At 40.4% G+C, this 17,015-nt stretch overlaps 1 protein-coding gene and 1 pseudogene across 1 annotated transcript; both read right to left on the reverse strand.

Annotated features, from left to right (window-relative positions):
* Positions 1-3,668: 3,668 nt before the first annotated feature.
* LOC122082043 lies at positions 3,669-5,077 on the reverse strand. The gene is made up of 2 exons (XM_042649545.1): positions 4,823-5,077; positions 3,669-4,616 (listed from the first exon to the last, which is right to left on the reverse strand). Exons 1-2 carry the CDS (start codon positions 5,075-5,077, stop codon positions 3,669-3,671), a joined length of 1,203 nt encoding a protein of 400 aa, XP_042505479.1.
* Positions 5,078-8,464: 3,387 nt separating this feature from the next.
* LOC122082045 lies at positions 8,465-11,929 on the reverse strand (annotated as a pseudogene).
* Between the last annotated feature and the right edge of the window lie 5,086 nt (positions 11,930-17,015).

The raw sequence follows: 17,015 nt of genomic DNA on the forward strand, positions 1-17,015 counted from the left end.
CTTATTTTCTTTCCTTTTTTTTTTCTAATTTATTTTTTTTCTTTTTTTTCTCTCTCCTAGGGACGATTTTTTTTTCTTCCTTTGTGTGATTTGGACAATCTTTGGTGATGATGTGGAGGAGAGAGAAGATTTGGACAATTTTTGGTTCTCCCCTTTTTTTCTCTTTCCTTTTTTTTCTTCTCTTCTTGCTTCCACGATTTTGCTTTCCTTTTTTTTTTTTTTCTTCTTCTCTTCTTGCTTCCACGATTTTGCTTGCTTCTAACTTGATGTGGAAATCCCCTCCATGCCCTTAGTGCTTTAAGTGAGTGAAAAGCAGGAAATCTTCTAAAAAAAACAACCATAAGATTCGAACTTGAGACCTCTTGGTGAGCAAGAGAATTTTGTACACCATAGCTCACCAACTAAGCTAGGTAGTTGTTGTTACCAAAAAACAAATCTTTAATCACTTAAAGATGTGGTCCATCGATCCTTGTTGGCATTTGGAGTATTCCTTGTACCTCTGGGACAATTGCAAACGGGCTGGTTCTGCATCTCGGTTCAGTTCTGATCCATTATTCTTTTTCTGACCCGAAAAAGAATAATCATTTGTACGGGTGACCAAACGAATGTGTACTTTTAATTGAACACGTCCATCTTACTCAGAATTTCGTCCTCTTCGCAACCATGGAAAGAAATAGGACCTCTTTACGTGTAAAATTGAAGATATAGCTCCCGATAGTCCTTAAGGCCTTGAAAATATAAAACCTGCAAAAAGAGAGAAAACCCAAGGTAGCTCCATTCTAAATATGTAAAATGCATGTTTTACTACCCTAGATTTCACACATAAATGTGCTCATCAGAATTCCCCCACACTTAGACTTTGCTAGTCCTCGAGCAAAACAAAAAGAAAAAGAATAAAGATAAAAAAAAACCTAACTCACTTTCGTAGGAATCACGGTTGCACTTCGCATGTGCAACAAGCCTTTAAACCCCTAGGTCACCCCTAGTGGACGAGTTGTGTCTCGTGGGTGTTTGCAGTGAATATACACCCAAAATTCAGAATAAACTAATCCCAACTTTGGCTAAAGGTAAGGCTCATACCGATCCGGAGCAAAGATAATTTCTCTTACAAGGGACCCCCACACTTGAACTTTTATTACCCTTTATCAATTCCAGGCACTAGCATATTTCTTAATTTGGAACTCACCTCATCTCTTCCAAAACATCCTTATCTTAAGGCAAAACCACTTGTGAAGAAATAGGGAACCAATGACTAAAGCGTTGGAGTGTTTTTGACCAAACATGTTACCAAGCAATAATGACATTTGCACATTTTTTTTCTCTTTTTTTTTTCTGCTTAATAAACTCTATTCTACTCCACTACAAGTGGAGCAAACACCAGACACCCAAGTTACTATGTAGCTTCGCTTTTTGCATATATCCACAAAGGCAGTGATGCTCGAGTTACTTCAGAAGTTTCCTTTCAAGGAATTTCGATCAAGACACCACGCTTCCTGAGGCGCAATGCCCTGTCTAGTTCCAAAGGAATCAACTCTTATTCTTCTTTATACCACATTTCTCAATTCATTTAAAATTGTGCATTTGTCAACCCATGCCAAATTAAAAAAAAGGTCTCAACTCCAAATCAAAAGTACAAGGAACCCACAGACTTACATATGGTCCATCACCATAAAAACAGGGTCTCTTATTTTTCAAAAGAAAGTCCCATCTCAAGACACATGCTTGTTTCTTTCTTCTCAATAGGGTTTTTATACGTTCAAAATGGGTACCTTAATCAAAAATTTTATTTTCATACATCAAGCAACCGAATGGTATGATCATTAGCCAAAAACCAAAGTAGGACTTCATCCTTAGCAAGCTCAAAAATAAAAAGAAAAACAAACAAAACAAAGTGAAAAAAAACAAAAACTGGTTTCCCTCCCCCACACTTAAGTCATGCAATGTCCTCAATGCATGGAAAAAAAAAATTAAAAGCAAAGACAATGCAAGGGGGTCATACCTGATTAAAAATTAGTCATCAGTGTAAAAAAGTTCATGGAGATCCATGACCTCTTCACTACTAGTAGTAAGAAACTCGAGGAACGGTTTCAAACGCTGACCATTAACCTTCGAAATTACCCATGTTCCTGGATTCAAAATCTCCACAGCCCCATGGGGATATACATTATGAACAATAAATGGGCCATCCCATCGGGATCTAAGCTTACCAGGAAAAAGATGCAATCGAGAGTTATACAATAAGACCTTATCACCAATTGCAAAAGATTTACGCAGAATGTGTTTATCATGGAAAGCTTTGGTCTTTTCCTTGTAAATTCTAGAACTTTCATATGCGTCATTCCTAAGTTCCTCCAACTCAGATAGTTGAGCCTACGATGAATTCCCGCATCAGACAAATCAAAGTTAAGCTTCTTAATGGCCCAAAAGGCCTTATGCTCCAACTCAACTGGTAAGTGACAAGCTTTTCCATACACCAAACGGTAGGGAGACTGACCAAGGTCGGTCTTGAATGCAGTCCGATGGTCCCTTAGGCATGTCGGACTCCATCCACAATCCTCTAGCATTGGATTGCACTGCCATCCAAATACCTTCCATGACCACCTCAAACTCTGCCTCATAAATCTTCTTTACGCCCAAGAAGGTGCTAAAAGAATTGCGAACATGGCCTTCACTGTCACGGAGGACACCTCCTGCCCCTGCTCTACCTGGGTTTCCCAAAGCACTCCCATCAACATTGACTTTAATCCAGTTCATTGCACTAGTGCACTTCAAGAGGAATTGTGGCGCTAGCATTTACAACCTCTATTCCAAGTTTCCTACAACAAATAACATCATTTATCGTTTTCACTTCTCCCTTGAACTTCCCTACACAGAGACTAAGCTCTTGGCGAATGTATTCATACACATATGCAGCACTTCGAATTTTATCCTCAAATCGTCAGCTATTCCTTTCCCACCAGATGTGCGCCACAATAATAAGGAAACCCATCAGTCATGGTTTCTTAATACTAATGAATCTCATCTTTCTCTTCCACCATTTAATCATCTCTTCAATTGTCTGAGGCCCTGGCCAAAGCACATTGAAGCAATTTAGGAACCTTCCCCAAATTTCCATCGAATATGAGCAATTGAGGAAAATATGGTCAATGGCCTCTTCCGCCTGGCCACAGAGAGTGCATCTTGAAGCCAATTGAATTCCTTTTTTTCTGATTTTCTCATATGTGGGAAGTTTGCTATGAACCAGACGCCAACCTATGGTAGAGTACCTAGGCGGCATCCCTTTACACCAAACCATAGATGACCAATAAACATTTGGGAATCTACTTCTAATATCCTCCCATGCAGAAGCAGTTGAGAACAAACCTGAGGGGGTTAGGTTGATTGCCAAATGCAAGCATCATCAAATTGATCGTTGGGAATCTTAATTTCTTTTATCGCCTTAAATATAGAGTAGAGATGATCTGAGTTAACCTCAGGTAGAGCCCATTCTCCTTCTCTGATAAAGTCGCCAACCTTAGAGGAAGTAGAAAGGAAGATAGGTCAATGTTCTAAATTGCTTCTAGGATTGATTTTGGTCCCCACCATTTATCTTTCCAGAAATTTTCTAGATTACCATTCCCAATAATCCATCTCTCGTTATCCTTCACAAAGTCTCACATTTTTCTAACTCACATAGCAATCGATGAATGGCGGCATCCCTTATTGAAGAGACCCTCCTTCTTAACAAAGCGAGCTCTGAGGAAAGCGCAGGCTGCAGACCTTTCATGCTTCATTCTCCAAACCAATTTACCAAGTAAAGCCTTGTTTGTGTCTCTAAGTCTTCTTATTCCCAGACCCCCTTCCTCTTTGGGTTTGCATAAGGTATCCCACTTCACTGTTATCGTCTTCGCAATATCTACCTCCCCTGACCAGATGAAGTTTCTCATCCACCTCTCCATGGTGGCAAGAAGGGAAGACAGCCACCAATACACTGCAAAGTTGTGATTCAGAATACCAGAGATCACAGAGCATACCAATTCCACTCTCTCTGCCATTGATAGGAGCTTCCCTTTCCATCCTGCAAGTCTACCCTTCACTCTGTCCATGATCGGCATTAAGGCTTCTTTTTTCACTCTCCCTTTGAATATCTCCACTCCTAGATAACGAGTGGGGAAGTTACAAATTGGGATGCCAAGGGTCTCAGCAAAGGTCTGCTTGCGGGTCGAAGCAATTTTTCCAAGGAAAAATTTGTTTTTCTCAAAATTAATAGACTGACCAGAGAACTCTTGGTACTTGCACAAAAAATCTCTTAAATTACGAACATACCTCAAAGAAGCATTGGAGAAGATAAATATGGCGTTGGCAAAGAAGATATGTCCAGGGGTAGGGACGCCTTTAGGACCATGAATCGTCTTCAGATTATTTGTCTGGATCAGCCTCTTCAGTCCTCTGGTAAGGACTTCTTCCGCTATAATAAACGGCATCGGAGAGATGGGATCCCCTTGCCTCAACCCACGCTCCACACCAAAATAGCCCTGCGGATCTCCATTGATAAGGATTGATATCCTAGTTGATACCATAAGTTGGTGAAGCGAAGTAATCCACTTTTTTGAGAAGCCAAAGCGACGCAACACTTGCTAAAGGAAGGATCAGGAATTGTGTCATAGGCTTTCTTGATGTCTATTTTTAATCCAAGGCCGCCTCCTCTAGTGGAAGAGAACATCAGATTGGCCAACTCTGACGCCACACTAATATTATCATGAATAAGCTTCCCCTTCTAAAAAGCACCCTATTGCTCAGATATAATTCTAGGAAGAAGGGGTTCTAGGCGTTTTGCCATCACCTTCAATATAATCTTACAAAAAAAGCTTCCCATGCACAACGGCCGGAATTTATCTAAGGTATCAGCTCCATCCACTTTGGGAATCAGGACCATAAAGTTATTGTTGACCCCACTAGGCATGTAGCTCAAGCTGAAAAAATATCTGACTACATTACACATTTCCCTTTCCATGATCTGCCAGCATCGCTTGAAGAATGCACTAGAGAAACGGTCAGAGCTTGGAAAGCTGTCAGGATCCAACTCCCAAACCGCCATTTTAATTTCTGAGTCACCTGGGAGAGAGTCAAGCCGAAATATATCTGCCTGCTGCAAGACCGATGGAATACTATCCAGAAGATCATCGTGGTTTATCTGGGTCACCGCTCTATGAATCACTCATAATAATCAACTATGTAATCCCCCATTTGGCTTTGCCCTTCAATCACCATACCATCTTGATTTTTAAGAGATCTAATAGTATTTCTATTTCTTCTCATTTTTGCAGATAAATGGAAGAATTTAGAATTTTTATCACCAATTTCACCCACCTGATTCTTGCCTTTTCAACTTAGAGTTTTTCATGGTTTTCCAGAGCCTTGATCAGAGCAGTCTTTGCATTCGCTTCTAGAGCAAACAGATGATCGTCCATGCCATTATTCTCGATCTGATCCTGCACCTGGTTCAGATGTTGTTTCGCTTCTTCCAGAGCTCTTTCAAAGTGAGGAAAGGAGTGTCTCGCCCAACTCTTGAGAGCCCCTTTGAGGCGCTTCAATTTATTGGTAAGGACAGATATAGGATACCCTGATACCCATTCTACCCATGAATCAGCAACCACTCTCTCAAAGTCCTTGTGGTCCATCCAAAAGTGGTGAAATTAGAATGGGCAATTAGGAGGGTGTTGAGAGGCGGCAGAGAGCAACAACAAGGGGGTATGATCAGAAGCATCCCGCATTAAAACTTGTTGCGAACAATCCTGAAAAATAGAGAGCCACTCCTCATTATAAAAACTTCTATCTAGGACTGCACACACATTGCCTCTGCGCCGGTTATTAGACCAAGTGAATTTTCTACCAACCGATGGCATCTGAACCATTGAACGTGCATCAACCATTGCCCCAAACTCTACTGTAGACCCCAAACTAAAATTACCTGAGCCACGCTTTTCATGAGACTGGAGTGTAGCATTAAAATTTCCTATAATAGTCCACGGGGTGGGCATTTGGGGAAGGTCCGCCACCAAGTCAAGCCATAGAGTTCTTCTCTCTGCTTTGAAACTGCTCGCATGAACAAAAGAAATCTGGATCCAATGGAGATCCCAAACCAAGGAGATTGTAATATGTTGCTTCGATTCAAAGACAATCGCAGGCATATTCAAATTCCTTCACCACATAATCCATAAGTTGGAGATCTTTCCTGCTCGGTTGTTATGAATAAAATCACAATAAAAGCCTAATTTATCAAAATAAAGGGATGGAAAGGCACTCACATCCACTATAGGCTCCGCAATACAAAGAAGGTCTAGATCCTTCTTCAAGATCAAATCCCTCAGAGCTCGTCTTTCGATCGCCTTTTTCATTCTTCTAATGTTCCAAAAGAGGATCTTCATAAAGACACTAATTAAGGCCAGCATGACGGTTAGACATTGATGTCTGCCCCATTGTTGTAGGGACTTTCTCTTTACGTCTGTCATCTCTCTCTGAGCGACTTATAATTTGATCAATTGCCGCCAGTTCTTGGTGTTGAACTACCACTCTCCCTGCTACTATCTGCGATGTGGTCACACCCGAAATAATGTGCTCTTGGTCTCCCCAGTCCTGGCCTCGACCAATTTTCCACCTCGAACATGCCCCCTTCCACCATGGTTACCGATAAGGACCACTTTAGGCTTGCGAGGGCATAATGTACGCTGTATTTGAATTCTCCCTTCATCCTTTATCACTCCCTGGGCTTGAGTATCTATGTCTCTCTCTTCCTGAAGGTCTGATTCCCTGGATTCATGAGAATCTTTTTCAAACGTGTGGCTACTCAAGTCATCTAGGTCTGATCCATACCCGCCTTCACCAAGCGGATTATCCACCATAACTAGGTCCTGGGCATTCCTATTTTGTTCCTCATTGATTGGGAGAATAATCTCCAAATCTAACGCGGAGGTGTCTTGATAGGCATTATTTAAAGCAGGTGAAGTTTCCTTTGGCTGATTGGTTCTTTGAATAGAAGGTTCTATAACAATAGGAGAGGATTGATCTCCTACCAAGTTTGGAATTCTAGCTCTGTCATGGCCGCCGGAATTTGCAGCTTCATCTCTTCTGGCCTCCTCCACCCCATCATGGTCCGATTCATGGTCCTCTACCCCCTCTTCTCAGCATCTCTCACCTCCTTCTCCTTCCTATCTCTGCATTTGGCTGAGGAGTGACCCAGTTTTTTGCATACACCGCACCTCCCAATATCATCTTTGTACAGAATTCGTTGTTCAAACCAGAACAGGGCATCTTTACCTGGTTGTTTTCTTTCCACCTGTATTTCCTCCACTCTGGATCCTCCCACTTCCACCTCCACTAGAACCCGGGCGTAGTTGCCCATAGACCCAGCCATTGTCCTTTTGTCGATTGCCACAGGTCAACCAGATGCTTTTGCTATAGATAATAAAATACGCTCATGCCAATATTCCATTGGTAACACAGGGTATCGGAGCCAAACAAGTTTGGTCTGGGTATAGTCTTCATGGATGCTGAATTCAGTTCACCATCATTGGAATCGGATGATATTCCCTCTAACCTTAACGGGCCCTCTTTTCCACATAGAGGTCATGTCGCCTTTGAGTTCAAAGCGGAAGAGGATAAAGCCCTTGCCTAGGGGGGCTAGATTAACTCTACCTTTTAGAGACCAAGCCATTTTTGCATCTCTTCTCACATCGTCCATTGAGACAAACCGGAAGTTTGTCCTGCCAATCAAGGCATAGTTGAAGCTCTGCAACTTTTCTTCATAAGCCTCATGTGGGATCACCACCTTGGTGAGAGGTCCTGCATGGATCGGATCCGGCAGGTCCTCTATGTTTGGCAAAGTTCTACGTGCAATTGTAGCATAGGACTGTTTCTTTCCCTCCATCCCAGTCTCCATGTTCACCGTTGAATCCCTTATAGGATCTCCTCCGCCATTACCTTGCTATTATCTTGCTCAATTCTGTCTTCTGTAACCGATGGTGGTGGGGGCTGCAAATTATTCACTGGTTTTTGGAAGTCGGTTAACCGTCTCTGTATACCTCTATCAGGAGGGCGGCCACCATGAGAATCACCATCCCCATCAGTATCCGAGTCCATCTCCACCGTAGAGTCTCTCTCTCCTCTTCCCATTCTCCCTCTCTCTCCTAAATGGGACATTCAATTGTTCATCATTTTGATTACCTTGGTTGAATTATATGTTTCTTGCAGATTACCTTGATTCTGTATAGATATTTCTATTTTTTTTTTTTAATCTAAGCATATAAATAATCAAATATCCATTCCTATGTATATAAATAACAAAATATTCATTCCTAAATATACAAATAATCAAATATATATTCACAAAATCTACAAAAATATGAACCGAATACTTAAAAAAGAAAAAGAATCTCCATTCCTAAATATACAAATAAATCCAAAATCCAAGTCACTAACTATGAATCTATTTGCTGCTTTTGTCCTCGGTCACCATTCCCTTGCCACCAACTCTTTCTTCATCATCATGGATTACTTTTTCCTTTGCTTTGGCTCTATATTCCATATTCTTACTATGCGTGAAATTAATGAGACCACAGAGACTGACCTCCACGTCATCGCTTTTCATCAGCTCCTCTGCCACTTTTGCTGGGGTCACCTCCACTTCCTCCATCAACCGTTCGATCTGCTTAAAAAGTGGATGGTCACAGATCCCAAGGTAATTAGAAGCGAGAATCTTGAAACATGATGGTGTACAATAAGACATGAGAATGTGCATATCCATACGGCCAAGTCACAGCAAAGCTGGGTCAAGTCTATCTTTATAATTGTTTGTGATCACTATGATCCGCTCATCTCCGCAACTTGACCACAGTCCATCGATGATGTTGAGTAGTCCGGAGAGGGTCAACTATTTGAATTACAAAACAAAAATATAGGAAAGCTTAGTAAATTGGACTTATAGACAATTAGCGTCATATATGTGAGTGTAGGGAAGGTTGTGTCAGATTATTGAGAGAGCAAACCTCAGTGTTGCCTTCTTGATAAGAGAACTTTCAATCTATCACCTGTATGAAATATTCCTGATACCTGAAACAAAGATTGTTAGAAAAATTGGTGGGTTGAGTCGTGTCACTTGACACTGTCCTTAAGACCTTAGATGCCCCCTATGGTGCAACCTGGAATATTACAAATCGGCCTCCAAGATAAAACAACCCGATGGCTCCCCCAGTAATCGTGCACTCAACAATTGGACCCCTTCGAATGCTATAGGGTTGTGCTCAAACTAGAAAACAAAACACTCACTCAATGGACATGTTAAAATCCAACAAAACCCAAGAGAAGCAAAATTAAGAACATACTTGAATAACTCAAATGATTTGTTCCGTGTTTTACAAATACTAATGTTCTCCCTATCTATAAGACAATTTGGATGAGGAGTAAAAGAAAGGAATTAAAGAACTTTAAAATCAAAGTGAATAAATTGATACTTAAAGATATGAGATTAAAGATCTCTCAAATTTAATCTCTCAAAAACTGAAGAATTGCTTCCTCAAGAAGCTTCTGTGTAGAGACATAAAGCGTCTCAAAAACTGAAAAGAGAAAATGCCTTAAGGAGCTTCAAAGGATAAATTACGTATTAGCAATTGTAGTATTTAATAACCATTTTATAGAGAGACTTAAAGAATCTCCAAAACTGAAGGAACAAGTGTTTTGAATCTTAATTTGTGTTTTAAAACTTGCATTAAAAACCAACATTGAGCCATGCTACATTGCTTAAAGATTGGATGCAAATTTTATTTGGTGGTAAAAATAGAAAGGGAAAAAAATTCATGTCAGTCTGGTGTTGGAAATAGACACAATTATATATAAAAGAAAAAGACAACACTGCCCCACTTACCCCACGTGCCCTCCCATTGGCTAGGGGATCACCATGATTCTTTCTCCTAAGTAAAAATTGAAAAGAGGAAAAAGAATGAAATTTGGATTCTCTCCAACCCCTTGAACCCTAGCTCCAATCCCATCTCACACCCACATGATTCAAAGAATGCTGCTTGTCGGGCATAGGAACATGTGAAATTACCATCCTACGTTCTATAATAAAAAATTCATCCATATTGATACCCTTGCACATGCTCTCATTGACCCTGCACTGCATAAGGGTCACCTGAGATCATGGAATAGTGGTGGGATAGGGGGAGGGCGAGGGGAGTTTGGATTCGGTTAGAACCATTATTATATGGTGCCTGATCCACAGTTGGAACCCACTTAATCTCTCAGCCTATTGTAAAAAGAGAGAAATTAAGTGGGTTCCAACCATGGATCAGGCACCGTAAGGATGGTTCTCGTACTAGAACCTGATCCGGACTCCGAGGAGGGTGGGCCAGGGCTTAAAAAAAAAAATCCTTAGCTCTTAAAAGCTAAGGAAATTGACCTGGTCTGATTGTCTATTTCCTTTATGAGTTCTACGATCCTCCATGTCAATACTGCAATCAATATCTTCAATAACAAGTATGGATCGGTTAGTGGTTGAAACCAGCAAGTCCCTGAGACTTGAGTTACTATAAAGTGTTAAGTTTGTCTTGAATTCTTGACCCGTTTTGAAGATTGACCCGATCTGACATATTTTGGTGGTGACCCGAATGCAAAATTTTCTGAGATCTGTGATGGAAGCAGAGGGGTTGGGCCGATAGGCCCAAGCCTGGAGCCCATCACTGATCTCGTACGCCCCCTCTGGTATGGTTCGATCGGATCGACCGCGACCTGATGGATCAACCCGTGATTTGGAGTATATATAATGTACTATTGCTTGATGAGAAAGTCATTGTATTTTGGGGTTTTTTGGAGCTAGGGTTTCAGGGTGAGTTTTTCCTCACCGCTGCTAGTGTGTAATTTCTCTTCTGCATAGTGAATCATCTTCTTCTTCGCCCGAGGACCACCCTGGAGTGTGAACCTCGTTAAATCTCTGTGTCGTACGGATCTATTGTCTCTTTATTATTCATGTTTCTTGGTGTTTGATCTTACATAAAGACCTGCGAGCTCTAAATCATAGATGTCAAACTGGAGGTAATTGGCCATGGCAGCTATCAAGCTAGACTTCCCAGTCCCTGGAGGTCCATATAATAGATACCCTCGTTTCCAAGCCTTCCAACTCTTCTATATAACTCTCTTCTCTCTACAAACCTATCCAAATCCTCTATCAAAGCCTTCTTGAGTTCTGGTTCCATCGCCAATTTATCAAACGTCGCCGGATGTTCGAGTTTGATGGATCCCCATGCACCACCACCGCCACCGTCGTTGCCTTCTTCATGATTTCTGCTAGAAAATTGGCCACAAGTATAGAGTCTCAAAATCTTGTTCTCTTCTTTCAAGGCCTTTGATTCCGTCAAAACGTGAGGCAAGTAAGAATCCAACACAATGCCTTGGTGTTCCTTTTCGAAATTCAGCTCAAACCATCTAGAGTTCCTGCTGTTATGGTAGTTATTCGTAGATAAGTTCTTGCCTTCTTGGTAATGAACAAGCCTCCATTTGAGTTGAATCCCATTGAAGATATCGATGATCACTTGATCCTTGGCAAAGCCTAGAGAGAGGTTGTTGTCTCTTGGAGTTTTGGTTACTTTGATTCTGTCCATGGAAGAGGAAGAGTAAGAGGTGGTGGTGGTGAACTTAGAACACAGGTACATCTCCGAGGCGTCGAAGATTTGGTTGCGGTGGAGGCTGGAGTATTCATCAACAACGATGGTCATGAGCTGCCGCCGAGGGGAGGAGATGAAATGGGCAATGATTTTTTGCAAGCGAGAGTAAATGTAGGTTTGGAACTGGGGGGTTTGAGTTGGTACGCCATTGTGCGAATAACCATTATGGTGGTGACCACAGAGGCATAGGTAGATAGGAGCTTCGATGGGGAAGGGATGGCGGTAAAGTCGAACATGTTTGGCAATTGGGTATGAGAGAGAGAGATATTAGCTACTTAATGTGGAGAGAGTGGCGACTCAAGAGAAACAGTAACTGTAGAGAGAGAGAGACACTGACCTTATCAAATAGAGGAAGAAAGAGACGAAACGTTTAGGAGATGAGGAGATCTAATAGGAAACAAATACTTTCTTACGGATTAGGGGATCTAATAGGAAACAAACACTTTCTTACGGATTAGGATATCTAATAGGAAACAAATACTTCCTTTTAGAGTGGCATGATAGAATTTGGATCCTCTTCAGCCGTTGTACCCTCCTATCCATTGTCAAGGGAAACGCTTCATCGAGTTGAACTCATGAACTCATTTGCCAACCACGGTTCTAAGTATTGATATCGGATCGACTGTATTGGATATATTATATATACCTGACTGATTTGAATCAGTTATAGCATCGTTTCAGAGGTAAAAATGTAAAGAAATTGTATTTTTATGAAAAGTAAGAACAAAAGTGACCAAATGACATTCGATCTGATCTGAATTGAGATATCAATACCGATATCAATACCAATAACTATAGTGTTGCCAACAGACCAACTTATTTGGGTTTCTCAAAATGGTTTCTCAAAATTTAAAATGGTTTTATCCGAATTTCCTAGAATAAAGGGAAGGCTGGCGTGAGTGGGGTTGTCGACTCCAGGCATGGCCCGGCGAGCCCTACCGTTAAAAGCCCAAATAGAGTCCAATTAGAATCTGTTTAGAGATAATTAGCCCGTTTAAGGTACATTTAGCTGGTTGTCCGATTAAGGACTAATACCTTCTATCCAAAAAAAAAATAAAAGGACTAATACCCAACCAATCATTTATAAATTGTACCATCCTAGCATATGAGGCCGGATCACTCAAACTGATCATGGTTCTAGGTTTGAAAGTGGCCAAGCCCAATTAGGCCTGCCCGAAATCAACCCAGCTTGAACCGATTGACACCCCTAGACATGAGGCAGTTTGTTAATCATTTGTGATCAGCCAAGAACTACTCATTGGCAAGAACCACTGGTGCCTCCTCTAGTTTATTATTATTATTATTATTATTATTATTATTATTATTATTATTATTATTATTATTATTATGATTATTATTATTATTATTATTATTATTATTATTATTATTATTATTATTATTATTATTTAATTAAAGAAAAGGAAAGCTACACAGTTTAATCACGGATGTACAAAGTATCGGTGTTCCCAATAGCAGATTTGCCATAAATTGCCTTTGCAGCAATGCTTTTGGGCAAAAAAAAAAAGAAAAAAAATGAAGTTGTTGTTTGGTATTGTACATAAATTTGGTCTAAACAAAGGTCCTCTGATTCTATGCGTAGAGGAAATGTGAACCAAGGCCAAAAAGTTGATTACTTCCCATTTATCAGAATTTCTAATTGTTCGTCATCATGCCAAACTTCATCGATAGTCCATCCCTCTGCGTTTGTCTCCTTTATCCTCTGAAGGAGCCCTTTTAACGCTGCCTTAATACTTTTTCCTGTCATCAAGTAATTAGCCATTAGTAATGCGCATTTTCCTTTTGTTATAAGGGCAGTTGTCCATCCTGATGTGTTCAAGGATGGATCAGCGTGCATGGTGGTGACAAGGATTTTTTGTTGAAGAAAAGGTATTGGAAGGGGGGGTGGTGTGGGGTGACGTCTCATCAGTTGTCCATAATTCTATCTGTTTGAGGATGGAAAATGGGTGGTGTCTTTTCCATCTAAAAATAACCATATTTCTATGCTTCCAAATAATATAGGAGGTCATAATAAACACAGCAAATAAAAATAGTCTTGATTTCTGCATGTTGACAGATAAGAGAGATAAGAGAGATGTTGGGAAACATGTCCACACTCTTTGCCATGTTTTGGTGTTAACAAACAAACATACATCTTTAACTTGATTGATAAAGTGTGATTAGCTTGAAGAAACCCTTAGAAGGTCGAAGGTTGAATCAAGACATGAAGCTTAAAGACATGAAACAGCAAACAAGAAGGAAAGAAGATGAAGGGCCAAAGAATGGAAGATTCAAGTGAAGAAGAAGACCACTAGGATAGATTAAGTTGTTTTTAATGTAATTTGTAATTTCCACATACTTATATACACTCACCTCATGCATGTGCATTACATCATATTAGAATGACCATAGAGCATGCCTTGACCAGATATGGAAAGTCTCTAAGTGATGTGGAACACACAGTAACCTGACTCAAGGGTATTTTAGGGAATCTTAAGATTAGTATTAGGAGATGAATCCTTCATAGAAGCTGTAGGAAATTGAGTTGTGATTCTAACGCAACTAATCTCAGATCATTCTGAAGTCGGACCGAAAAGTTATGGTCAAAACACTGATGACTGGTCAGTATGACAGCAGTCTGTCAAAATAGAGCATGTCATGTTGGCGGTCGACCGTCTGGAAGCCCCGGTCAACCGGAACCACCCGAGACCATAGACGGTAGACCGGCTGGAAGCCCTGGTTGATCGGACCAATCCGAGACCATAGGTGGTCGACCAGCTGAAAGTCCCGGTCGACCGGTGCCTGCCTGGAAGTGCCCCAACGGCTATTTTTTTTGCCTACAACGGCTCTTGGCGATCGACCGGCTACCAATAGCGGTCGATCAGTGGACCCAGAATATGTCCGTTAGAGCTTGATTCCCTGCCTAAAATGCTTCACTAAGTTCACCTATAAATACCCTAATCACTCTTAATTAATTATTCATTAAGAAAGAGCTTTAAGAGCATTGTTACAAGCATTAGAAAAGTTTATTTCTACTTGAGTTATTCTATTACACAAATCCCAAACAAGAGGCTCAAGTCTCATTCAAAGTCCTCTACTCTCCTGTGCAAGTCAAAGCCGTAAGAGAGGACTTTACAAAAGGTGCATCACTCATCATTTATTATTCATTCTCATTTGCACCACACTTGAGATATTCCTCTTATTCCACTATTTCTTATTTTCTGTTTTTACAATTCTAGACTGTACTTAGGATTGTAAGGATACTCTTATCCTAAAAAGAGAAAGGTCTCTCTCTACCTTTAAAAGAGATTGTGAAGGCATCTCTCTGCCTGGAAAGGAGATTTGTAAGGATACTCTTATCCGTAAAAAGATTGTAAAGGTTTCTTCCCTACCTACTGTACTGAAAGGGAAAACTAGTGGAATACCTTACAAGAGGATTCTTGTAGGGAGTGGACTAGACTCGAATTGAGTCCAACCACTATAAATCTTGTGTTGTGGTTATTGTTATTTTATTTATTCAACATCGCTTTTAACTTACAGTCACACTTGTGACATTTTTATCGAAAAGAGTTAAATTCCACTAGTATAACCTATTCACCCGCTTTAGGTTATTTCAATTGGTATCAGAGCAGGAGCTCAATTTATTTAAGACTATATCGTCTTAATAGTGAGTCAAAGACCATGACCACATTCCAAGGACCACCAGAAGACATGAACGCCTCGAGACCCCCATACTTTAATGGAGAAAACTTTTCTTTCTAGAAGTGCAGATTCAAGAATTTTGTGTGTGATCACAACATTCTTGTATGGAGAGCCATAGAGAATGGACCATACACCATCACCAAGATAGTTGATAGAAAGACAGTACCGAAGGATGAAGGAGAATGGACGGCTGAAGCTATCACCCTCATCCAGTACAACTTCTGTGCTATTACGTTCCTTCAATGTGCCCTCAATGAACAAGAGTTCAACCGAGTCATTGCATGTGACACGGCTAAAGAAATTTGGGATATGCTTCTTGTTACACACGAAGGTACAACAGAGGTAAAAGAAAGAAAGGTAGACCAACTCGTTTCTGATTACGAGTCCTTCTCTATGAAAGAAAATGAGTCAATAACTTCTATGTTTACTAGATTTACTGATATTGTGAATAATCTTAAAGATTTAGGCAAGACTTATACTAACGCTGAAAAAGTCAAAAAAATCTTAAGAGCCTTACCTGCAGCTTGGAGACCCAAGAAAACAGCAATAGAAGAAGCCAAAGATTTGACTAAAATCTCATTGGACTATTTGCTTGGATCTCTACAAACGCATGAAGTAGAGTTGAACGCCGACAAACCAAATTCTGAGAAAAGGAGAACCATAGCGCTAAAATCAACTCAACCTATCGAAGAAGTAAGTGATGATGAAGAAGATGAAGAATTCGACATGGAAAAGGAAATTTCACTCATCACGAGGAAATTCAACAAATTCCTCAAAAAGAAAGGAAGATTTCAACACAAGAACAAATCCTACGGTGACAAATCCTATGGGAAAAAAGGTAAAACGAAAATTAAACCCAAGGAAATTCCTACTAAAGACATAGTTTGTTTTGAGTGCAGAAAGCCTGGACATTTCAGAACTGAATGCCCAAATAAATAAAAAAGAAAGGCCTATGCAGCTACATGGGACTCAAGTGATGAAGAAGAGAAAAGTGAGTTTGGAGAAGAAGTCACCAACCTCGCCTTGATGGGCATCGGAGATGAAGAACAAGAGATATGTGAAATTCAACCTGAACTTTTAGTAAGGGACTCTAATGAGGAACTTCAAGAAGCCTTCGAGGCCTTATATGAAGAAAGTATAAAATTAGAGTCTGATAAAAGTAAACCTGAAAAAGAGATTGAAACACTAAATAAGAGAGTGGTGGCACTAACCTCAAAGGTAAGTGAACTGGAGGAAGAAAACTTTAAGTTGAACTCCACCCTCTGCACCTTTACCCAGGGGCAAAAGAACCTTGACAATCTTTTAGGTTCTCAAAGGAAGAGTCCAAATGAAAGAGAAGGACTAGGTTATAATGGACAAAATCCATCTAGAAATGGGAATCCAAGAAGGGGTGACCAAAGAAACCGACTATCCACCTCCTACATTAAATGTAGTTTTTGTAAAAAGACAAGACACTCCATAAACCAGTGTCACTCCAAGAAAAGGAAGAAACTCAACTCTCAAACTGAGAGATCAAGAGTAAACCATGCCTACTACTACACACCCCTAAGAAGGTAATATAGGCCTCAAGAAAACTCTAGACCTATGCCTAGGTATAGAAAAACCCAACCTNTAGCAGATTTG

This window comes from Macadamia integrifolia, chromosome 6, assembly GCF_013358625.1.
Source record: "Macadamia integrifolia cultivar HAES 741 chromosome 6, SCU_Mint_v3, whole genome shotgun sequence".
Lineage (NCBI taxonomy): Eukaryota > Viridiplantae > Streptophyta > Magnoliopsida > Proteales > Proteaceae > Macadamia > Macadamia integrifolia.